At 38.1% G+C, this 25761-nt stretch overlaps 1 protein-coding gene across 2 annotated transcripts in view; it reads right to left on the bottom strand.

Annotated features, from left to right (window-relative positions):
• THBS2 (thrombospondin 2) overlaps positions 1 to 25761 on the bottom strand; it is a 534332-nt gene that overhangs the window by 206073 nt on the left and 302498 nt on the right. For both annotated transcript variants that reach the window (XM_044067817.1, XM_044067825.1), the window contains exons 13-14: positions 17981 to 18199; positions 6178 to 6285 (exon numbers count right to left, since the gene is read on the bottom strand). In XM_044067817.1, the coding sequence (XP_043923752.1) occupies positions 6178 to 6285; positions 17981 to 18199 (327 nt within the window). The remainder of the gene's footprint in view (positions 1 to 6177; positions 6286 to 17980; positions 18200 to 25761) is intronic.

Raw genomic sequence — 25761 nt, 5'->3', positions numbered from 1 at the left:
ATGATAGTTCCCAGGGTCTGTAGTTGCTCCCCATTTATGGAGTGGGATGACTGTAGCAGTGAGCCATTCATTAGGGACATAGCCTGAGGTAAGGCTGTGATTGAACAGGGCACACAGATGTGGTGCCATTTCATTTTGTAGCTCATGTAGGACACAGGCAGGGAAGTTATCAGGTCCCATGGATGCTGTATTCTTGGCTTTGGACAATGCCGGTTTTACCTGTGCCGCAGAAAGGGTGGGTATCAGGCTTTCTTCTGGTATTATGCTAGGGCCCTTGGGGAGTAGAGAGTGGTAAAATTGGCACTGAATCTGTTGGCCAGTGTGTTGGCTATATCTGTTGGCTCAGTATAGGAGGTGCCATTGTGCAATAACTCAGACCAAATCTGGGTATTGCCTTTGAGGTTTTTGATATAGCTATAGAAGGCTTTGTGGGTGTTTCTGGTGTCAGCCGCAATTCTGCCTTCATAGCTGGCTTTAGAGGATTTGATAAGGGATCTCAGCTTTTTTTTAGACTGATAGGGGAGGTTTTCCAGTCTTGTGACTTCATTTTTATCTGCAACAGTTTCTTCATTCTGTTCTAGAGTTTATTGATGGCTGAGGAGCACCAGATTGGCGTCGTTATTTTGGAGGAGAGCACCTTAGTTCTATTTGGTATGGCAAGGTCCATGCATTTGTGTACATGCTTATACAGTGCATTGTTGTATGATTCAGCAGTCATGCAGCTATTTTCCATTGGCATGGGTGCCAAGAAGTTAGCCACCTCTGTTTTTAGGAGCCCAAAGTCATCTTTAAAGAAGTTTTTCAGGGTGGTCACTTTAGCGGGCGGGGGGGGGGGTGTAGGTGAGATGGAGATTTCCATGGTGATCAGTTTGTGGTCAGATTACCTAGGGAGGAACTGACTATAGGTGTGGAGCAATGGTCTCACATGTTGGCGATAACCAGGTCGAGGATGTTGCTTCCAATAGTGGGAGTCAGAATGAGCTGGTCCAGCGCATTGGAATTGATAAATTCCAGAAAGCAAAAATGCAGAAATGCTCCTGAATAACCACAAAAAAATCAAAAAAACAGACTGGAAGATGCAGGAAAAACAGAGTGAAATCCACACAATGTTATCGTAATAAAACTTTTAATCCACGCTTTCATAACCAAACTTCTTCAGAATAAAATATAAAAAGGCTGAATGGGTTGCACTAAAGAATCTAAGGGGAAATCATAATTTGATCTTTAAACCTGCTGGCAAAGGCAACAAGTTGGTCATTATGGATGTAGCAAGTTATTTAGAGATGTGTTATACACAAATAATGTTGATGTATATAAAAAATTGCATATTTCCATGTATTTTTTGGCTCAAGAACAATATTTGGAGCTAGTTAACAAGGGCGTTAGGTTAGGGTATATATCCAGGAGGATGCTAAAAAGAAATTTAATGTAGATTAGGCATGTATGGCCTGTTTCTACTGTTTACCCAAAATACATCAAAATTTAGAGCATCCCCCTGGATGCCCTATTGTTTCAAGGGAAACAGTACTTTTTTATATAACATGGGTTGTTTATTATATCATTTATTGTTGCCAAAAGTCTTGTCTTTACCTGCTTATGTAAAGGATGTGTTTGATTTTTTGGACAGGATTAAGAATGTGTCTTTGAATGAAAACATGGATTACACTTGATGTCAGCAGCCTCTATACCAATATTTCATATGCTTTTGGTATGGAGGCGGTTAGATTTTTTTCTAGGAGAATGCCCCACTACTGAATTTATTCGGGAATTGTTGTATTTTTATTTGCCCAATAATTTTTTTGAATTTAATGGTGAGATATTTTATATTATTTATGTCTTGAAGTGCTCCTGTGATAAGGTTTATATTGTACAAACAAAGAGAGCTTTTAAAGTGAGTTTGTTGGAACACATCAGAAAGGTAATTAATGGTAAAGAATCTAGTTCAGTAGCGGTGCATTTTCAAAATGATCATCAAAGTTCTGTAACAGGTTTACAGGGTTTAGTTTTAGAAAGAATTGATAAAGTTCCCCTGGATTCTTGTATGAAAAATAAGTTACTTTATAAAGAAGCACTTTATATTTTTATGTTTGACACTTTAAGCCCTAAAGGCATGAATTCAGAATTCAGTTGGAAAATTTTGTTATAAAATGTAATCTTGCTGCTTTAAGGGTCTTAATATGTTTTAATTGTTGCATTAATTGTTTTATTGAATAATGAATTGTAGTATATATACATGGGACATCTCTCATGTTTTTATCTTCCTTGAAGGCTTGCGGCCGAGATGTCAGGAGTAATAAAAGAATTTGGTGGTCACTCTTTTGTTGTTCTATATATATAAATGTGTGTCTGTATATATATATATATATATATATATATATATATATATATATATATATATATATATATATATATATATATATATATATATGCGTCTAATTTTCTTGATCGAAATTTCAAAGTCTTGAACAAGAAAAGTAGAAACCCACTTAAGTGAAAGTGCACTACATCAAATGTGCACGTTCGTAAAAGCCGATTCAGCGAATCGGAAAAAAACCCAAATCAAATAACTTTAAACACTATTTTGCACCCCCACCCCCCTACTTTAATATACTAACTCTGAGATCGCAATACAGTGGGGAAAAAGGATATATTTCCTTATCCCCACTGTAATGTGCTTTGTTGACTCTGGCTTTTGCAAAAGTGCACTTTCGATGTAGTGCACTTTCGCTTAAGTGGGTTTCTACTTTTCTTGTTCAAGATTTTGAAATTTCGATCAAGAAAGGTAGACCCTATACATATATTCTGTTCCTATTTTTTAGTTTATAAGAGCAGTTTTAAGACTCTGTCCCTATTTTAAGCCCCCCCCCCCTTAATTGGCTTCATCCCTGATTATTGAGCTATATGGTCGAGAGGTATGAACAGAACTTCTCTTTCATACAGAAGGACCTGTTCCCAAACAGTAGTTTTGAACATCTCAGAACTGAGCAGGTAAAGGGCTATCTTTTCTTTCAGTTACATATATCCCTCATATGGTCATGCAACTTTGTTCTACATTTTCTAATGGTCTTTCCAATGTAATAGGTTGCAGAGGCATATCATTGCATAAATTACACTTCCTGTATTGAAGAAAATTATCTTATTTACAGACCTGTGAGAAGGCTGTGCCAGAAAACTGATATAGTCCTATTTCTAGAAGTTGAATTTAGTGGACTGTTGTTCTTTTGTTTTGTTTTTTACCCAAACGAATACTATACAGCTGATATATTATTGATGTTTTTTAGTAAAAAATGTCCTAATGCTAACTGTCCTGCGCAGTTTCATTAATCTCTGATATTTTTCTAAAAAAAAGCTGACACTGTTCCTCTCAGACTTACATTAATTACTTAGATTGTTCAGTTTTTGTTGAGAGACTCAGCACTCAGGATTAGGGACACTGACCAGACATTAAAATGGACCACATAGTGTACATTACTTGTATTGATACAGCTGTATCATGTGTATAGAAAAACTATGTACCGTACAATTTTATGGAATGAAGTGCTGTGTAGACTGGAAAACATCTGTAAAATGAAGTGTTGTTTAGATTAGAAAGTGTATATAAAATAATTTCTTAAGGATTAAAGTAAGCTACTCTGTATGTACTGTTACTTTAAGGTACTACAGTGAATTCTAGCATGCATGCATATTACATATTATTGCACCGATGGAAACCTAACGTCAGACAAACCTGATATGGTACCTTTTACCTGTTACTCACATACATAATAATAATTAGCCTTTGACCTTCCTGAAGAGTTCTGTGGGTGGTGTTTTCATCTTTTTCTTAATGTTTATACAAATAGAAGGACCATACTGTCTAGTGGACATGTTTTTTTGAAATTGGTATAATGGTTAAGGTGTTAACCTCAGAGACAAAGTACAGTGTTTGATTCTCACCTTTGGAAGGGAAATTGGCTAGGCTTAAAGTGGCTCACCAAGGCAGCTGGCCCAGTACTTAACTATGAATCACTCACTTTAAGTGTTTTGTCATCTGCTGTAAAACAATCTCCTTATTCATCTCCTTAATGACCAGGATTTCTTGCCAAAGCTCATTCACCTTATTTGTCATGGGCTTAACGTTTTAGTAATTCTTAAACTTTGTACAAGCTACAACTCCAAATGGGCAGACCAAAACATTAATTTGTGGGAAAGCTCACATTTTTCATGTTTTATTTGAAGAGTGTGATACAATAACTGTTCTTATAAACTTAGAAAGTGGCAAAGACCTGAAAACTTTTTTGAAACAACTAAACACATCTGTTTATTAATAATGTGCGGTGATAATTGATAGAAATTCAGCTGTTTGTCATGTTAATTCTCAGATGTGCACTGCTGCCTGAAACATGAAGCAATAGTTCAGAAATCAAAAATATGTCTCAAAAAGAAAAGTGAATGTTTACACATTTACTTTAAAACTATAGGTGATTCTAGCCTAAGTCTGTTTGAAAGAAAGACTTGTCTTACCATTAGAAGGTCAGAAAATTAAATTTGGAAACATACTGAGATATCTACCAACTCCTGGTTACCCATTATAAATATATTAACCCCCCCCCCAAGTATTCATGAGTCTGTGAAGAATAACATTTTATGTGTGAAGATTTTGAAATTCACTGCAGTGTGGTCTGTTCACTACCTGTAGCACATAATGTTAAAGAGTCATGTAACCCCCTTTACTATAAGAACATTTCTTTACTGTCCAAAACATCCTTCTCTCCTGCTATTATTAAAGTGCTACAGCCATTCTCAAAATATTAGGTCTCTACATTTAAACATTGTTTAAGTACTACATTTCAGGAAAAAAAAGGAAACCTCTTTTGTTGTAACTGCCAGTTACAATAAGTAAGCTCAATGCGTAAAGCTAGTGTCATATAATTAGGTCAATTTTGCACTTCTAATTCTGTGTACAATGCAGTAACAAACCTGACAAACAGAGTGCTTATGTAATAACATATAACTTCTTCTATTGTCTGCTGTGTCATGGCCCCTTTAACTGGTCACGTTACCTTAGGCTTCTATAATCATTTTTCTTTGACCCCCCCCCCCCCACCCGTTTCATTTCACTACATTTGTTGCTGTTTTTCTTCATGTCTACTGACCCATCCCTAACATCTTTGGCATCCTGATCTCTTTGCCCTAATATCTCTTATTTTCGTAATCCTTCTCCACCCAGCTTCTTCTGCCTTTTTCTCTTCCCTATTCCTAATAATGTCATAGTGTCACCAGGTAGCACATTCAGCTTTGGCAGTGAAGATCAGAGGTTTGTGGGTTCTTTTCTCACCCAGGGTGACTGGACTAACTTTTTATTACTGACATTGCAGTGTAGCATTATTAATTGCTGTAATCCTGAGGAGTCAGTCTTTTGGATAAGACATTAAACCTAGGTCCCATCTCCCTGAGTTTGGGGTACTTTAGGTAGATGTGAAAGATCACATGGCACCTCTCAGAAAGAGTAAGGGAAGTCCCTCAGTGTCCTGGCCAAATTCCCTAGTCAGTAAGAATACCACCAGAGATTTCCCTTGAAAGGAGGAGTCTGGTTTAGTGGGACTAACTCTGCTAATAAAGGGTAAACAAACAAGCAAACAAATAGTAATCATTTCCAATTCTCTGACTCTGTGACTATAGTTAATTTATGCCTCTTTTAATTCAGTTTTTCTCATTTCATTTTTTCTACTTTACTGTACCTGTCAGGGTTGTTATTTTTCTATCAACACATGCTTCATGATGTGATATATTGTGTATATTTCATTGGATACTGCTATCTGACTCACTGTTTACATCTAATTTTATTTCTTCATTTCTCATTGCCAATGCTCATTTCCTTGCTCGCTGCCACAAACTGAACTCCTTATTGCATCTTATGCACATGTTTTCTCTTGTATATTTACTTTTGCACTGCTTCTGGTGACTGCATGCTGCCATTTGACGTGTATAACGGTTGCTTCATTTCCTGTATATTTGCCCGACATGCTTCATTGCATATTGATCATTAATGGTACTGTGGCATTTCTGCCTCTACTTTGTTCTGGAGCTCCTTTTCTCAGGTTTCCACTAAAACTTGACTCTGTGCAGTCAGCTCTCCTAGTTATAAAATGCAAACAATCCAACAAGCCAATGAAGAAGGACAATGATGCTACTCACCCTTTCATCATTAATGTTGTCATTGTCATCATCTTTGTCACAGGCATCACCTTCTCCATCTTTATCAAAGTCTTCTTGTCCAGAGTTAGGCAGCAGAGGACAGTTATCCTATCCAAAATAAAGCAGGTAATAAATTACTGACCTAGCTGCATTGATTTCTGGCAGTCAGCTTAACCTACAAGATGAATTCAAACACAAAGATCATAGCAAATGTGAAAGCTATGCTGCACACAAATATTTTTTTGTTTTCCTCCCTTTCCCACTGTTACAGATATTACACTGGGCGCCTGGAATTTTAATTGCAAAATGATATATATGTTATTGCATAGGAATTTTTATAAGCTATGAAAAAGTAATACACTGTAAATCTCATTTAATGAACAGTATTTAGATTTATGGCAATGCTACAAGAAATGAGTATGAAATGACACTGGAAAATAATACTAAAGTAATGAGCTCATACGTTTGCTTCAAAATCTACTCAGAATGTTATGAAAAAACTCAGAATTATACAAATAGTTCTTAAATGGCATGCATTTGTCATTATGCAATATGTAAAAGGCTACTGAGAAAAGAACATCTTGCAAAATTATGTAACTGGGTTTAAATGCAAAGGATTCCTGTTCATGATATATGAAATATTTATTGGAGAGGATAATTCATAACAGTAAATCCTTCTCATTAATAGCAGTTTTAAAGAGTAACTGTTAAGAAAAATGCCATTAAATTTTCTAGAGCCTATTACTGCATACATACAAATTACCAAAAATGTAACACCAAGAAAAGCTAAACCAAAGCTTTAATGGTTAATCAATTGGATATTATGAAACAGTTAGAAAAAAAATGATGTGTCCTAATCAGCCAAAAAGCAGTGTTGCTGAGCTTATGATCCCAACGCCAAAAGCTGCTCATAAAGCACATTCAGTACCCGAAAACATATTCTTATTTATTAATCTTTTTTTTTACTCTCTTTTGCAACTGAAAAGTACCTGCAATTGTTTATGTATTTAGTAAACAAAAAGTATTTGGCATGTTTCTAACCTTTCTCACTCACCTGTTTTTTCTGGGTTCCCATTGTTTGTTCGAGGATCATAAGTGCAGTCCTCAGAAGGGTGAGAGGTTGTGTTTAGTTACAGGGAAGTATATACTAACTCCATAATTGCTGTTCTTTAAGGTAGACTGATCTCACAGTTAGTGTTTTTATATATAACTCCGGTCCGCTAATGATTGGCAGTAGATTTTTACGTGCCGAGTTGCCGGCCCTGACACACAACCTTCAATGAAGGTATGCCCATTCACGCATGTCTCCACACAGAAGAAGCTCTAGCTGAGAATCGAACAGGACAACATCTTACTGTGAGGCGACAGCACCACCACCGTGTATATCTATATATATATATATATATATATATATATATATATATATATATATATATATATATAGGGAGGGGGATTGCTCTACAGTGGGGAGTGCAAGGGGTCTCCCCTCTTCCAAATGCTTTTTAGGTGTAACAGCAAATTTTGGACTTCACGGTTCTGTTCCCAGGAATGGATATTTCAGAGTTTCATGACTTGCTTTAAAGTATCCCATAATTCTGATATGGCACGATTACTTTCTCTCTTCTTTCCTGTAACTCCATAGTAGCTACAGGTCCATTTAGGGTACATAGGTCTCTATTTTTAAATCCAAGACTATTGATCTAGGCAGTTTACTGTTACAAACACCCAATATTGTTCTTTCATTTTCTATGATTTCATATAATCATTACACGTTTTGTACTTTACCGTCCAGGCTGGGAGTATTAAAATGTTATTATTTACTCTGTCTCCTAGTGAACTAGTTCTCTATTCAGTGTTCTTTCTCTGAACCAGTACTCCTTTATGTTCCTCTCGGGGAGGATATAATGGTTAAGGTGTTTTCCTCATAGTCACAAGGTACAGGATTTAATTCTCACCTTTGGAAGGGAAATTGGCAAGCTCAAACTGTTCTACGCTGGCAGCCTAGTACTTGACTGTTAACCTATTTACCCTTTCACTACCCATTATCTGTTGTGTCCATATGGACTTTAGTCTTAAAAACAATTTTTTACGATAAATAAATCACCTCGGTTCACCTTGTTTCTCATTTGATGTTGAAAAACTTATTTTCATACCATTTGGCTTTCATTCTTATTTTTACACATTCTTTATTAGTTGTAACTAATTGAACCAAATCATTTTAATTTCCCTTTATTGTATCGTTTTATAATATTCCTTACCATTCTTGAGTTGAAGAGGCAAATATTACAGTCAAAATATTGTATATTGGCTAGGATTCAGTAAGATTTTCTCTGCTTACACTAATTGGTCAATGTGGGTTGATTAGTTAGCACAATGGAGAGATTTCTAATCAAAAGAATTGGTGAACAGCAAATTAGCAGCTGCATTGCATACTGTTGTATCAGACTGTATGGCTTTAGTGTTCTCCCCACCAAACCAGGCATTTTGGAAGCATAGGCACCCCCCCTGCACACACTTACACACTACATTCAGATACCCATACACACACACACACACACACACACACACACACACACACACACACACACACACACACACACACACACACACACTCATTCAGTTGTATCCATGCCCCTGCTGATAGGCACCCACACACACACACACACACACACACACACACACACACACACACACACACACACACACACACACACACACACTCACACACACTCATTCAGCTGTATCCATGCCCCTGCTGATAGGCACCCACACATACACACACACACACACACACACACACACACACACACACACACACACACACACACACACACACACACACACACACTCACGCACACACAAGCACTTCTGCTGTACTTAATCTATTCTGCTTTAGCTCCCATAAGAGTGTGGTAATTATAATCTTGTTACTGGGGAATTTGGTAGTCCGCTTGATGTTCTGAATATAACTCCCTGGCCAGTGAGCACAACAGAGGTCATTTCACTTAATTTCTTTATCTGAGGTACCTTGGGGGTTAAATAGGGAAATTTATAAGTGTGAATTATCTGGATATCAGCAAGGCTATTGTCAATGCACCACACTGGAGTCTGCAGAAAAATTAAAGGCTATTTTTAGATACTGGAAATAAATTAATTTAATGCTAATGAACTAGCTATTGTGATTTACATACCATCTGGTTATAACCTTCTTTTGGAGAATTCCCTATTGAATATACACTTTAAAGAGGTTATACTACATATCTTTTGCCTTTTTATTACTTGTTGGTTGTCCAGCGAGTTGCTTAATGGTATCAGAAGTAACGCAATATCTGCCAGAAATGAAGGGATGTATCTGCAGAAGTGAAGAAATATGTCTATAGCATCACAGGATCATAGAAGCTGCAAGGCAACTGAACTGTGAGATCATTTCTGCCTTGTCAGCACCCACCCTTAGGCCTTGCCTTTCTTTTCAAGGAGGGCCAAGCTAGTCATACAGGGATGAATTCATAAATTTTGATCCAGTTGTCCACCTTCTTTTTAAAGACAGATAGAATTTTACACTGCTTAACTTAGGAAATTTGTTCTAGAGAAGGGAAGGCACTGTGTGACAGCTCTATCCCTCCACTTTGTCTTACTTACATACTGTAGTAGATTTAGATCTCTGGCCTTGGTGTTAGCAGGACTGTTTGATTTATGGAGGTATAGGAGTTCTTGGACTACTGGATCCCTTATAACCTTATACGCAAGGCAAAGATTGCCATTAAGGAGTCTGTATGACTGAGTATTAAGATAAAGCCTCTAGTCTTTATTAGTAGTTTGGGTCTTTTAAGCCCATGATCTTTTAAGTTACAAATCTCTGCAGTCTTTCCAGTTGCTTGACATATTTATAAAGGTACATCCCAAAGAAGTTGTTGTACTCAATGACAGATCTAATCAGTGCAGAGTACACGGAGGTGAGGACATCTTTCATCTGGAAGAAGCAAGTTAGAAGGAATTCTGAGGAGTGCTGTGGCTGCTGTAATGTGATAGTCAAATGTGAAATAGCCTAGCCACACAAGTACCCAGGTCTGTTACTATCTTTTCATTTTCAAGTGATGTATTATTTGTGCTATACACTGGAACCAGGTAGATGTCTACCAAAAGCTAACATATTGCACATTTTTGAGTATGAACACATTTTTGTACACCAGCTATTGAAAAGTGAAGATCCTTGTGGAGTCCCTGCTTACCAGAGGAGGACATGACAATGACTCCTAGCTTACAATCATCCTCAAACTTTGTTAACTAGAGACCTTTGTTTGATGAGTTAGATCCAATAAGTCGATACCAAGTAGCAGAAGTGCCAGCACAGATCCCTGAGGGACTCCATTGGTCACCTTAGTGCTTTCAGGGGCTGCACACCCTACTCTTACTGTGTGAGTCCTTTTCCTAAGCCAGTTGGTTAACTACATATGGGTCAGTTTGGAACTCCTTTCACTTGTGTGTTATATTTGCATGTGGTATGGTACTGAATGTCTAAGTGAGGTCAAGGTACACAGCTTGTCCACAGTCTACAGTCTGAGTAATCCTGTCAAGCTCACAAGATTCATTAGACAGGATATACACTTGACAAAACCAATCTGCCAGGGGTCAAGTCTGATAAGATTTTTGTTTTCATAGTTGATTGGATCAGTTATGATACATTCCATACGTTTGCATATAAGACTCATTAAGCTGATGGGTCTATAATTCCTGGGGTAAGTGGTGGGCCATCCTTGTGCAGTGGCATCACAATACCTAAGGGACAAAGCCAGTTGCTAGGCTCATGTTAATTAGTTTGAGGAGCTGGTCCAGCAGTAGTTATTTAATTCTCATAATTAGGCAACCAGGTATGTTGCTAGGGCCCCATAGATGAGGTATTGTTCATTTTGGAGAGAATATTCAGTATCTGTTCTCTCATGATGGTTAGTACTTTGATTCCATCATGAATAAGTGGGCTTGGAATAGATGTTTTTGAGGTGAAGTTGGCAATAAATTTATTTGACAGTATGTTGCAATATCCACTGGATCAGAGTAGGTAGTGCCATTATGAATAAGCTCTGAGAAATGTTGAGTGTTATTCCATCTTTTGAGTAAATTAACTTGGCCCACATCATTTTATCTGCTGCAGAAAAAACTGTCAAAAAAGGAAGCTTTGCATATAGAAGTTTAGTTTATTTCTTAATGTGAGCACATTAGCAGAAAACTTTGAGGAGGTACATTGTGCTGCATAACCAAATGTCACTAGGCAAGAAGCCTTTAAAGCATTTGGCTCTTTACTTTTCTTGAAGACAGGAAAGACAATTACTAACAAACTGAGAAATTTGAGGCAACAAAGGACTTTCCATTCATTAAATGTTTGCTCTGTACAAAGCCTATTCATAATGATACTACCTACTCTGATCTAGTGGAGATTGCCAACATACTGACAAATACATTTAGTGCTTTATCCGGTGGCATACCTTAGTGCCCCAAATATATTACCAGATCTAGCAGCTACCCCTAATGCCCCAGTCTATTTTCAGTTGCAGCCTGGGGCTGGCCTAGAACCTAAGGATGTCCCGGGGTGGGTTATACCATTTTCATTCCACCAGGGGATTGCTTTCATTTGTAACCTACCCCATTACTGTCCTCCTTGCAATCACGTACATTTTGTCCAAGGGTTGGGCTTGCAATGAGGACATGCTGTATATTGCCCTTCCTCAGCAGCAGTTCAGCCAGGTCCACCATTATTTCCCCTATTTGCACCCCCCCCCGCCATGTTCCCAGCCTCCACCAGGGATTGTCATAATGGATGCCCACATAACTGCCTTCCCTTCCCAGGATGAATGCACCTCTCCCTTCCTGTTATTGCATCCAACATTGAAGGCGATGATCAAGCACAGGTCATCATTGCCAAATTCAGGGTTTTATTGCTTTACACCATGGTGCTGATGGAAATTTTAGATTTAATCCACAATTAGGAATTTAAAGGTTCCTCAGTTTTGTTGTTAGAGAGGAAATGATAGGAGAAAATTCAGAAAGCAGTGGAGTCTTAAAGAATTTGGTGGTTGGCAAGTCTTATTTAATATATTTGTATAAGTATGATAGTAGCATTGTAACCATGCTCAATTTATATGCTTATATTACTAAGGTGACAGAGATGTCATGGTTATGCAAGTTTCCAAAAACATCTACAGTATTTGGTAGTTTAGGTAGGTAGTAGCTGGGGTTTGATTTAAAAAAAAAAAATACAAGGTTATTCAGTTTGGAATAGTGGCACATGAAAATCTCTACAATTTTTGAGAGCACACTTAGAGGAGAAAAACGATTTGGGATGGTACTGACTTTTATGCTTGAAATATAAAGAGGCAGTGGTAAAGAATAACAAGGTGGTAGGGTATATAGCGCAAGAAGTGGATTCCAGTAATACCAAAGTCATACTTCCACAGGAAGAGGACACTGTTAAGGCTACATCTGGATTACGGATTACTGTTCTGGAGGTAATACAGACAAAGGTAAATAAGACTGTCAGGAAGCATGTGATACAGACTTAAATGCTAAAGGGTATCAAGGCACTCGGGTTTAAGAAGATTACTAGAATGCTAGGTATGTATATACTAAGATAATATTGAAAAGTGGGTATGATTAGGATTCATTCCATTGTTTTTGAGACAAGTAGGAAGTATGATCTTCATAAGAAATGACAAAGAAGAGAAATATAAGAACATGGTAACAGCTACAGGAAGGATATTTCAGCTTGAAACTGAGATATCCTACCTCAGAGATAGGGGTATATAGTACCCACTCATTTAATATACCCTCTAAAGCATTTGGTACACCATTAATCTATAGCTGTTAAGAGTAAAGGCAATGAAATAATTCAGGAAAGGTAAGGAAAGGCAATTGTACAAGTGACATCTAACATAAGTGGAATGTGATTGTGTACACATATAGGTGTATGCTTATGAATGCAGCTAACCATGTGTTTGCTGTGCAGGGTTAAGACTAGGAGCTGTTAATGAGATGCCTCCTGTAGTCCAAGGTTTGATTCCTTCAGCCTTGATTTGCCTACTGTCTGACTCAAAGGAAGTTTGTAACAAGACAGTGCTCTGGGGTAATTGGAAAACTGATCTGGGCTCCAAAATAACCTCCAGAACTACCCGCCTGATAACTACCTACAAATCTGTAAATGTCTGTGATGCATGGACATTTTGCTTGTCCTTTCATGGTGCAGAATTTCACAGCTATGCTGTTGATTGGCATGTCTAGACTGTAGCATATTACCTCTGTGCTGCAAGATCTGTGCTGATTATTTGTTATGGTTAGATATGATTTGACAATCCTGAATATCACCTTCTGGGATATATACTATCTAGGTCCTAGGCCATCCAAAAGAGCTGATGAGGCCCTGTGTCCTGTCAAGGCAACTTAGGTCATCAGATGAAGGGCTGCTAGATGTACTGAAGGCCTGGTTTGAGACATCTAGTAGGATTTAATCTTATCCTGTAGAGTCCTACTTTTCTAGTCCTTGAGGTACCATCTATTTTTGGAGAGTCTACTTTGACCCCAGCAGGGTAGTTTACACTAAATTCAGAATTCTGAAGTTTTGATTTTGTTTTAGGTATATTTTTAGTATGGTTATTGCGCTACTTATAATGTACATCTCCCACTTGTCAGTGCTGTTTTATTTATGAATGATTAATTTTAAGCATTATACCCTGAGTAAATCCATAATATAAATAAGCTGCTGTCTTCTCTTATAAAAAGAAATGCACATGACAAATCATTTTAACTTCTATTTTTTCTAAACTCACAGACGTAATTAGGGTTATTTTCATTTCAGACATCAGACAATAGTTAAGTTCTCCTAAAGGAATTTGCTTATTGTGACTTACTATGATATTACATTATAGTTTAAAGGCAAATTATGTTTGAATTAGTGTTTTACTAAAACATGAAAAAGAACGATGAAGACAAAGATTTGTCAAGACACTGTTGCCTTTTTTGCAATTATTATGAAATGCAAACCTGTCTTCTACTAACTCATAGGTTATAGATGAAATGGGTTATCATTGTGTGAGTCCATTATCCTATTTAGAAACAAAATCAATAGAAAAAAAAAGAATAAAATATGATATTTTCAGTTCATCTTGAAGGCCAGTTTTTTATAAAATAAAAAGAAGGAAACAATTGCATCTGTCATTGCTAGACTACCTTAAAGACTACTGAGTTGAAACTCTAACTGACATTATAATGATGGAAGTGCTGGAGTACCTGCCAGATGCTGCATTAATAACCGGCTCTGTGACTGTTTAGATGTTTTTTTTCTGTAAAAGCAAGTGACTTAAGAGCTCTAATAATTGTTTGTTGAATTATATATAATACAATATTGCAAAAAAGGCTATATTCAAATCATTAAATTTGGGAAGGTTTTATTGATAATATCTAAGAGGTGATAAAAATAATAGCTCATGCCAACAAGTATCAGGCAGTATCAGGCAAATGTTATTGAGTGTTAGGTGAAAATTCTTACATTTTTTTCTTGAATTGTCTTACTTTACCTTCCTATACTTCAGTTTTTTTTTTATTTTCTTTTGCTCGTTTTATAATTCTTTATAGATTATAATATGATGCTTATTCATATTATCCATATCCTGTATTTTTCTAGGAACGATTTTGATGAATTTATGTATAACTGATTTCTTATTATCAGACTTCCTACATTACTTACATTGTCCTCTGTATTTAACAAAATGCTATTTGGGAGAAGATCTGCTTTTTGTATTGCTAATATGTGCATCCAGTATTATTAAATAATTTTCTTTTGTTGTATGTAGAGAGTTGGCTTACTATCCTTATTCAGATTTAGTTTTGTTGAGTTACTGTGTTTGTTATCTTGCTATTATCTAAATTAAAATTCAATAATAAGTTTTAAAAAACAGCTACAAATGTATAGATTTTACTGGGGTGGCCACGGTGGTGTAGTGGTTAACGTCATGGAACAAACCATTATGGACCTTATAAATAAGGATATAGGTGATCTCCAAACCCTTTATCTAACACAGTTTGGTTTTGTCAAAGGCAGGTTATGCCTGGTAAACCTGGTGGACTTCTTTGAAAATGCCACCAGAGCCATAGACAAAGGCAAATCTGTGCATACAGCCTACCTTGATTTAGCCAATGCCTGTGACACAATCCCACATTCAAGAATCATTAATAAACTCTCCCAGTTGAATATCAACCCATCTGTTGCCAGGTGGGTTGCTAACTGGCTCACCGACAGATCGCACTCAGTCAAAGAGTGGGACTTCATATTAACCAGTAGACCTATCACCAGTGGAGTTGTACAGCAGTCAGTGCTGGGCCTGCTATTGTTTGGAATATACTTCTAAGAAGTTCTAGCCAAAACAGAGGGTCTGTGCCTGACTAAGTTTGCTGATGACTGCAAATTAGATGCAATCGAATCCCCAAACAATGTCAATATACTTAAAGAGGGACTTACACAAATCAATGGTTGGTGCCAAAGCCATGGACTCAAACTCAGTGATAAAAATGCATTATCATCCCATTCAGTTAAAACAATATCCGTGCAGTCTATCATATAAATGATAACACTGTAAATAACAACTCAGTAGTGAGAGACTTGGGAACACAAGTTGACTGTAGCCTAAACTTTGACCACCATGTGACTACTGTAGTAAGAAAGGCGTTCTGCATCACACACCTCATTACAAAGGCATTGCATCAAGAGTGAAAGAGGTCATAACACCCCTATAATCGACCCTCATCAGGCCAGTAATTTAGTACAATGCTGCCTTTGGTATGTACCTTACTAGGGAACTGCAGCAACTTGAGAGACCTCAAAGATTTCTAATCAAGACAATTCAGGGTGTCCGGCACATGCCATACATTGACAGACTGAAGTCACTGTCACTGTACTTAATAGCATACAGACTACTTAGAGGAGACTTGTGCCTGGCCTACAGAGCAATCACAGATCCAAACTTAATGGAAATGCTGCACATCTGCAAGTCAAAGCTTCAACAAAACACACACTGGAGTAAATAAAACTCACCTAGGTGGGGGCTATGTCACCCACACCCCTGCTAAGTATATATACCAACTCCGGGATCACACTACAGTGTAGAAAAGGACATGTTGGTCAAATGTTTACTTGCCCTGGGAAAAATTTGCTGTTTGGGTATTTCATTTTCGTGATTTTGGTCAATTGAAAATGAAACTTGATGATATGGCCATTCGAGTATTAGAAGTCTATATATATATATATATATATATATATATATATATATATATATATATATATATATATATATATATATATATATATACACATACACACGGAGGTCTACTTTGATTCACTGAAAACTCATTTCACTGAATTTTAAAACTCTCACACCAAATTGCTGAAAGCTCAAATCACTAAAAACTGATTTCACGGAATCGCATTTCATTGAATGTAAGTACTGTTGGGCAAATAAAACGTATATGCTCTTTTCCCCACTGTAGTGCGATCCTGGAGTTAGTATATATATATAGTTAGGGGGTGTGTGGGGGTGTAGCCCTTACCTACTTATACATATGTATACACCCACACACAGAAGGGTGTTGCATGTGAAGTCCCCATGTGAGTAGTAGAAGGGAAGCTTTCCTTCTTCGAAAAATGGATTAATTCTGTTTTCAGGTATTAATTCAGTGACATTATTCTAGGTCCTTTTGGTGTGACAAGTTTGCTTTTTTGCTTTTCTTGAGTTAGAGCTGACTTTTGATAGTGGATGAAGTTTGACCTTGTTATTCACAAACATAACATGCAAAAGCATACAAGCACTCTGCATGTTGTGTTTAGGATGACTGGTTTCACTACCACAGTTCACAGACATGGGCGACAGCACTGAACCTGGCGTACAAACAAATTTCTGATTTGTCATTGGGAGTCTGATCTCTGTCACCATTAGGACTAAGATCATCAGGATGTTTCTTAGCACATAAAACTTTTACAGGTTAAGTTAACTTCTTCCCTTTACCTGTAATGGTCATTGTCAAATGACCCCTTTTCAGATCTCTTTACATCTATGTTGAAGTCAGTTGATTGCAGAATGGCCTACCCTACCTCACTTTCTAACCCCAACCTGAAACACTTTAGTATCCTAACAGTACCAGTAAACAAAGCACACACACACACACACACACACACACACACACACACACACACACACACACACACACACACACACACACACACACACACACACACACACCTTGATGTCAGGGAGGGAAGTGCAGTGGACCATACATGGAAGACATCCCCTTATTCCTGCAAGGAGAATTCTTTCAAAGCAGCCCTACCCCCAGTGCATAAGAGGTGGTCTTCCCATTCTCTACCAGGGAGATCACTCTGCTCATTGTGACCCTAAATACATACAAACCTCTCCTACCCACTGGTAGAAGCTAGTGGGCCACACCCTTTTATATTTCTCCCTCCTTGTCTGGAACCTCCAGTGCTGTGGCTACTAATCAAACCATGGTCACATGGTTTGCAGTAAGGGTTCCACCCTTCTGTGCCATAGAGCCAAACTGGAAAAAACATAGTTAATTATAACTCATAAAAGAAACTCATTGACCCTCTATGCCTTTCATGATAGCAATATGCTGCTTCAGAAATATTTTAATGTCAGTATGTGATCTGTTGAAGAAGTTACAGCTGATATTTACTGTCAGAGCTAAGTAACATTTAATAATCTGCATTTTATCTCCACCAAGTAATAATATTTTTACATTTTCTTACCTTAGTACAATGATAGGTTGCATTTTCAGCACATACTAGATTGTTGTTAGGCCAGCCATCCAAGTCTGAGTCCTCACCACAGATTATTCCATCACCTGCATATCCAATCTTACACTCACACTTAAACATGGGGTCACTGAAGTGGCCCAGATAGATGCAGCGGGCAAACTTGTGGCAGTTGTGTGTCCTATCCTTGCACGGGTTCTCAGGTTCACAAACCTAGAAGAAAAAAAGATCCCATAAAGTAGATGCAAATAAATTGTGTGTGATATATATATATATATATATATATATTTTATGGAGTTTTTAATACTCTTGTGCAGTTAGTCTGTGACAAAAACAACAAGCTTTGAATGATGACATGCATATATGCGTTATGACTGTAAGTCCTTTTATGAGTAAATACACTGTAAAATTAATACCTGGCATAACAATTAAACATTTTCTTTATTTTCAGATCTATAGAATTATAGTCCTGTTCACTTATGTATTGTATGTGTAACTGGCCACATTACATTTCTAACAAAAAATAAGTAAAAAGTTCCCAGAAAACACGAAGTGCAAGTAAAATGAATCAGAAAAATAAAAGGGATAAAAAGCACTTTGACACAGCAGAAATAGACAACTAATTTAATCACAAGAGGTAAAAATGATTTACCTCTTGTGATTAAATTAGTTGCCTTTTTCTGCTGTGTCAAAGTGCTTTTTCTCCCTTTTACATCACATTTCTAGTTAATTGTTAAACAGCAACTGTATGGAAGCAGTCAAATATGGCTGCATCTACATTTAGAATATCAGCAGTAGTGAGACCTCAATGCGTGGTGTTAAATCAGAACTGAACAGGAGCAGCCAGCCAGCTGGTGAGAGTGGAGCCACTGGAACATGATACTGTATGAACATCTCTTAATGCAATCTTATAATATATAATATGATGTTACTGGCCTGAAAACTGAATTTACCTTGGGATGGTTCTGAGACATCACTCCCATGAATTGTGATAGCTGTGACCCTCTGGCAAACAGCATAGGTTCATAGATTCATAGGTAGGTACTAGGCTATTGGCCTTAGGGCCTATACAAGCCTAGCCAAAAAGGTACCCTGGCTTTCGCCACCCAAGAAAATTATTTTCCTGTGCCCCTGTCGAGCAGAGCCACAGAAGTGATCCCCGGGGTGAATTTCCTATTTCCCATCCAATCATCAAGGTTTTTCTTGAAGAGTGCTAATGAGGAGCTTTGTTTGATATAGCTAGGTAGTTTGTTCCAGAGTATGGGAAGTCTCTGGGACAGGAATCTATCCTGTCAGCATGTTCTGTTTATTGTGTTGATGAGGTGTAGTTCCCTAGAGCATGTTGCTCGGAGGGATTGGGATTTCTTTAAGTGGAGCATATCCAACAGCTCCGGGTTTGACATAGCTTTGTATGTTAGGCAGAGATCGCCTCTGAGTAGGCAATATGCGATGGAGTAAATCTGGAGTTTTTTTTGACGGTCTGTGTAGGGCATCTGTTTGAAGCCAGTAATTCTCTTTGTGAGGTATTTCTGTGGCCTTTCCAGTTGTTGTAGATGTTTTGTGAGGTACATACCAAAAGGGGCATTGTACTCTATAATGGGTCTAATGAGTGATGAGTAGAGGGGAAAAATTACCTCTTTTTTTCTGGATGAGAAAACTTTTGTGATGAGGTGTGCCACGTAGAAGGATTTCCTGACTACTGTGGCAATGTGATTATCAAAGGAAAGACTACTCTCCACATGTGTCCCAAGGCCTCTTATCACACTTTTGGTGTTCAGCAGACTACTGCCTATGTGGTAGTTCATGGGTACAGAGTTTTTACCAAAAGGGATGACAATGCACTTTTTGGCAATGAGCTTGATACCAAGGCTTTGACACCAGGAATCTGTCTCAGTGAGGTCCTTTTGTAGGATGTCCACATCATTAGGAGTTTTGATTATGCCTCCTAGTTTGCAGTCATCTGTGAACTTTGTTAGCCAAAGACTTTCTTTATTAGCCTGTACTTCAGAAAAGTAGATACCAAACAGGAGAGGACCCAGGAGTGAACCCTGTGGTACTCCACTTGTCACTGTTCTGAAGTCGGATTTGGAGTCTGCTACTTTCACAGTATGGGTTCTGTCAGTGAGCCAATTGGCAACCCATCTTGTGACATAGGGATTTATACCTAGTTTAGTGAGTTTATCTATAATTCCAGAGTGGGGGATAGTGTCAAAAGCACTTCTAGAGAATTTGAGATGAGTAAAAAAAAAATGCCTGCTGCAGTCCTAGTTCCAATCTCCACTGATTTTGGTATACTGTCGCTACAGCACTTTGTCTCTGCTCATTACACCCTCCTCCTAAACTGATACACTCTTAACAGAAACCACTCAGTGAATTTTCCTAAGGAACTAATAGCAAAATGCACATTTGCAGAAGAAAACAGAAAAATGAAACTTATTAATATTTTAGTTTCTATTAACACTCAGGCCTGAATGACCCATTCAGTTTTCACTAGCGACCTTTAGTAAGTGAATTTTCCTAACAGGGTGTTTTGTTTTCCACATCTAAAATTGGTGCATATTTTTTCTTCTTCTGGATTACTTGTTATTATCTTTTTGCCTTCAAGCCTAGCTATAGTAATTATCCTGTTTCTAGGATTTCTACAATCCGTCATTTTCTTTCCAAACATCTTGGCTTCCCTTTGAGATTCTTCCTTCTGATTCATTCAGCTTTTCCACCTCTCATTTGTAATTGTCATGTATTTGTATGTCTCTCCATGTCTCCATTCCATATCTACTAAGTTTATATATTTTAAATTTCAGGTTATTTCTAAGGAGCGAAAACGAGGCACGCCCAGAAGACAGTGGTGCACGGTCCAAACCATAAACTGAAAAGACAAAATAGGACCAGCACGCAAAAAGACAGCAGGATATAATTCCAAGTAAAAATTTATTAGAAGGTAGCCAATAGACCAACCTTCCTTAAGATTGCACATATGCAATCTTAAGGAAGGTTGGTCTATTGGCTACCTTCTAATAAATTTTTACTTGGAATTATATCCTGCTGTCTTTTTGCGTGCTGGTCCTATTTTTTCTTTCTATTTCTAAGGAGCACCTAGGCTGAATGATTGGATCCAATTTGCATATTGTGTAACCAAACTGATAGACTAGCATTTATGGACAAGTTGTCTAGTATTCAAGGATGATGGCTTGTGTATTAAGCAACCCTGTATCAATTCATAGTCCTGAAGTTACCTAGTTGTACAGCACTGCAGTAGTAGGTAGCAATTAGTATGTAAATGCAATAGTTAGGGATGGGCATATGTTAAAGAGGCCCATTCTAAGCTTGGTGCACTGTACAGTTAGGACATATGTTTAGTACAGAAGTAATATTCTCAGTAGCCCATTGTGTGTGTGTGTGTGTGTGTGTGTGTGTGTGTGTGTGTGTGTGTATGACTGCTGCCTGATGTTATCTGTGGCTAGTATGAATGGGGAGAGATCATGGATGGTAAATGTGCATTCACTGCATGTGTGTATGTCTGTCTATGTAATTTGTATTTATTTGTATTTGTTTTCCAGGCTAGAGCACTGATCTCCAAGGACCTTTTTCATATTTAGCCCAGGAACAGTGCCTGGTTAACTGACATTGTATGTTTAATCCTCTTGCAGCCTGACAATCACTACTGCAGTCCAGACATCCCCCACTGATCAGATAGTTAATAAGGCAGTTGTCACTATAGCTGTCAAATTGTTGCTTGTATCAGTTACTTTAACACCTATTCAGATAGCTGTAAAATGACAGCGAGATATCTCCCAGATTTCTTTGTATGTGTGTAATTGCATGTGTGTGTTTGCATGTGTGTGTGTGTGTGTGTGTGTGTGTGTGTGTGTGTGTGTGTGTGTGTGTGTGTGTGTGTGTGTGTGTGTGTGTGTGTGTGTGTGTGTGTGTGTGTGTGTGTGTGTGTGTGTGTGTGTGTGTGTGTGTGTGTGTGTGTGTGTGTGTGTGTGTGTGTGTGTGTGTGTGTGTGTGTGTGTGTGTGTGTGTGTGTGTGTGTGTGTGTGTATGCGTGTGTGTGTGTGTGTGTGTGTTTGTGTGTGTGTGTGTGTGTGTGTGTGTGTGTGTGTGTGTGTGTGTATGTGTGTGCCTGTGATCTGCAGTACCTGTATTAGGAACCTTACCGCTGTAGCACAGAAGTGCTCAGTGGGGCAATTCATGGTCATGTACATTCCCTGGGAATGAGATGTTGCCCTTGTGGGAATGTGCGTGACTGTAAAAAAAAAAAAAGTTGTGCATTTCAGCACATTGGGCAGTGCAAGCTACATCTTTGCACTGATTTCTAAGAATCACAACCTTTGACTTATACTTCACATGCAAGTTGCACACAGTTTTATGTTAATACTATACTAAGCAGTGACCAGTGCCGACAACTAAAACTAAACTTAATTCAGGAATTAAAGTGTCCATGAGGATCTCTCTGCAAATAGAGTGTAGGTTGTATTTTCAGCTCACTAACCAATAGAAAGTGTTTGTTAATTATATTTTTAATTTGGAGGGCACAGTGCCTGAACCAGCAGCAGGGAATATGCTCCCCCCCCATTTCTGTAAAACCCATCGGTATACTTAGTATCATAGATATTGTAGCTGCCCAAACCCTATGACTCTCATTATGGTGCCACTGTAAAAAGAATAACAAAACAAAAGAAAAGTAAACTCTTTTGTTGCACTCTAAAGCTGTTGTTGTTGTGTTTTTTGGCTTATCCCGGTTAGGTGTCGCCACAGCAGAACTCAGGTCCGCTAATGTTTGGTAGTGGATTTTTACATGCCGAATTACCAGCCCTGATGCACAACCTTCAACGAAGGCACACCCATTCACGCATGCCTCCACACAGAAGACACTGTAGCTGAGAATCGAACGTGACAACGTCTTGCTGTGAGGTGACAACCCTACCGCAGCACCACTACCCCTTATCTAAAAAACAAACTGTAATTAATCCTAAGTTGCAAAAGAACAGTCCTGAAATTTAGTGCTACTGATTTTCTCACCTTTCACATCCCTTAAATTGGCTCGCTCCATTCGCCCTCGTCGCACATGGGCTCACTCCGCTCTCCTACCCTACCCTTAATTCCCACCCCCAGTACTCATGCACTTATACCCCTTACCCGCACCTCCTACCACAACACAACCAATCTAAACCTGTAACTTCCTGTTATCTATCTTCCCTCCACTTTAATCCAATTACCAATAACCATGGCTGCACCCGTGTCATATACAAAATTCCTACTACTACTTCTGCTAGCTATACTATCTTATCTTTCCTCCTCATATGCCACAATGTATTTCAATAAACATTGGAAACTAGTTCCCCAAACACCCCTTTAGAAAGCTACTCAAGCATTCACCCAAGATTATATATTTCACCATTACGCTGCTCGAAAGATAATGTCCTCCCCACAAATTATACACTCCACTCTAGTTATACCAGCTTCCTTCTACTACACATCATTGCCACAAAGCAACCAACTCACATGCAACACCGATGTTCACTTTTCCTGACTTTAATAAAATGTGGAGACATCCACCCAAATCCTGGACCCATCGCACAGAACAAGCCCACAAATAGCTTTAAATCAATAAAATTAACTACCATCAAAGGATCAGCAACAAAACAGACAATCTACATGCCTGGCTGGACCAAAACAAAACAGACATACTTGCAATAACTGAGACCAGGTTAAAACCAAATATAAGTAACTCTGAGTTCCTACCACAAAACTACTTAGTAATAAAGGCAGATAGACCCCCCTCAAAAAAGAGGGGGCATAGCCATCCTATTTCCAACACTTTTAATATAGCCTCATTTTCTGGTCACATCCCTCAATTCTCTGATAGAGAAATACTGGTCTCCTTCCTAAAAATGAACAATTCTAAAAACCTGCGCATTATCATCCTTTACTTTTCCCAGGACGTAATATACCAATTCTTGAAAAACTACTATCCTGGGCCTCCCATACCATAAAAAATGAAAGTATCACACCCAGCAATGTTAACATTAACCGGCCTAACATTACTTTCAAATCCCCATCCTCAAACATTAATCTATACAACTTTACTCAACTGATCTCCACCCCCACCAGATACAACAACAGAACTAATAAAGGTTCCATTTTAAACTTTATCCTAGTCTCAGACCCAACTAAAATAACATCAGTCAGCACCATCTCAAATTCATCATTGTTACCTGATCCGCTCCCACTTTGCATAAAAAAAGCTATCAAACCAACCTACATACATTCAACTACATCCTGAAAAGTACCAACTAGAGCAACCTAAAAGCTCTGTCCTTAGATGACTCCCTACAATATTTTAATAGTAGCTTTTAAAAAATACTAGGCAATCTAGCACCCCCCAGAATAAACAGGGTAAAATCAAATCATGCCCCATGGCTAACCAAAAAACTAAAGAGGTGATGATAACTTAGACAAAACCTGCAAATTATGGCATAAGCATAACAACAACTCTGATGTATTACAGTATAATCAACTATGCAACCAAGTTAAAACCTTATATCTAAAGACAAGAAAGAACATCACTTAAAGCTACAAAATAACCATAAACACAACCCTAAATAATTCTGGACCTGTACTGGCACTCTCCTAAACCCAGGTACCAAAGGCAATCTCTGCCCTTACCCAGACAAATCTCCTGACCAAACAGCATGTCTCTTCAACACTTATTTCATAAACACCATAGCTAAAATTAAAGCCAATTTGTCAGCACTACTCCACAAACACCCCTGAGCACTATACCCTCTCTCAGCAAATTCCTCCACAATCTCCACTTTCCACTAGTTACTTAACAAGTCAAAACAATGTCCCAAATAACAATCAGTCTTGGCACTCCCAGCACACACTCTAACTGTTTTACTACCAATCCCACCCCTGAACTCACACTCAATACAGTCTCTACATCAACCATAAAAAAATAAAAATAAGAGTAATCCTGAAGTTAAAATCAAGCTTTAATGCAAAAGATGATTTGCCCACAGAGCATCTAAAATTGCAGCTGAAAGTATTGCATACCCTATCACTATTATCATCAATAGATCAATCCAAGAATCCTGTGTTCCCAGCCTCTGCATGAAAGCATTCATACTTCCCCTACACAAAGGGGGTACTGCATCTAACATTTCCAAATTCCACCCTACAGGTATTCTATCCCCATCTCTAAACTCCTCAAGAAATGTATACACACCCAACTGCTACAATAGCTTCTTGGCAATCACATCCTTTCTAAACCCAACATGGTTTTATACCAGGCCATAGTACCTCAACTGCCCTAATCTCCTGTATGAACACAATCAATAAAGCCTGTGATGCTGGTCAATTATTCTCTACTTTATTTCTTGATTTATCTAAGGCTTTTGATACCATCTCTCACTCGTTCTCTATCAACTATCTAACATCGGACTGCCTACCCCAACTATCATCTGGTTCAAAAGCTACCTATCAGACAACAAGCCATAAGATGGAATCACTCCACATCCCCATATATCCATAACCCCACCAGTGTTCCACAAGGTTATATATTGGGACCTCTATTGTTCAACATTTTCATTAACAACCTCTATTCCACTATTCACCAAGAATCTCTTGTTCAGTACGTAGATGACTCCACTATCATCTGCTCTGCTGAAAACCCTACATAGCTACATCACATTACACAAGCTGCATTCTCTGCCATAGAGATATGGCTCCACACTAACACTTGTCCCTAAACCCAAATAAAACTAAACTCA

The sequence above is a fragment of the Protopterus annectens genome, chromosome 1.part0, assembly GCF_019279795.1.
Source record: "Protopterus annectens isolate FY-2018-M chromosome 1.part0, PAN1.0, whole genome shotgun sequence".
In the NCBI taxonomy this organism is placed as follows: domain Eukaryota; kingdom Metazoa; phylum Chordata; order Ceratodontiformes; family Protopteridae; genus Protopterus; species Protopterus annectens.
This window is presented reverse-complemented; position numbering and strand designations above follow the sequence as displayed.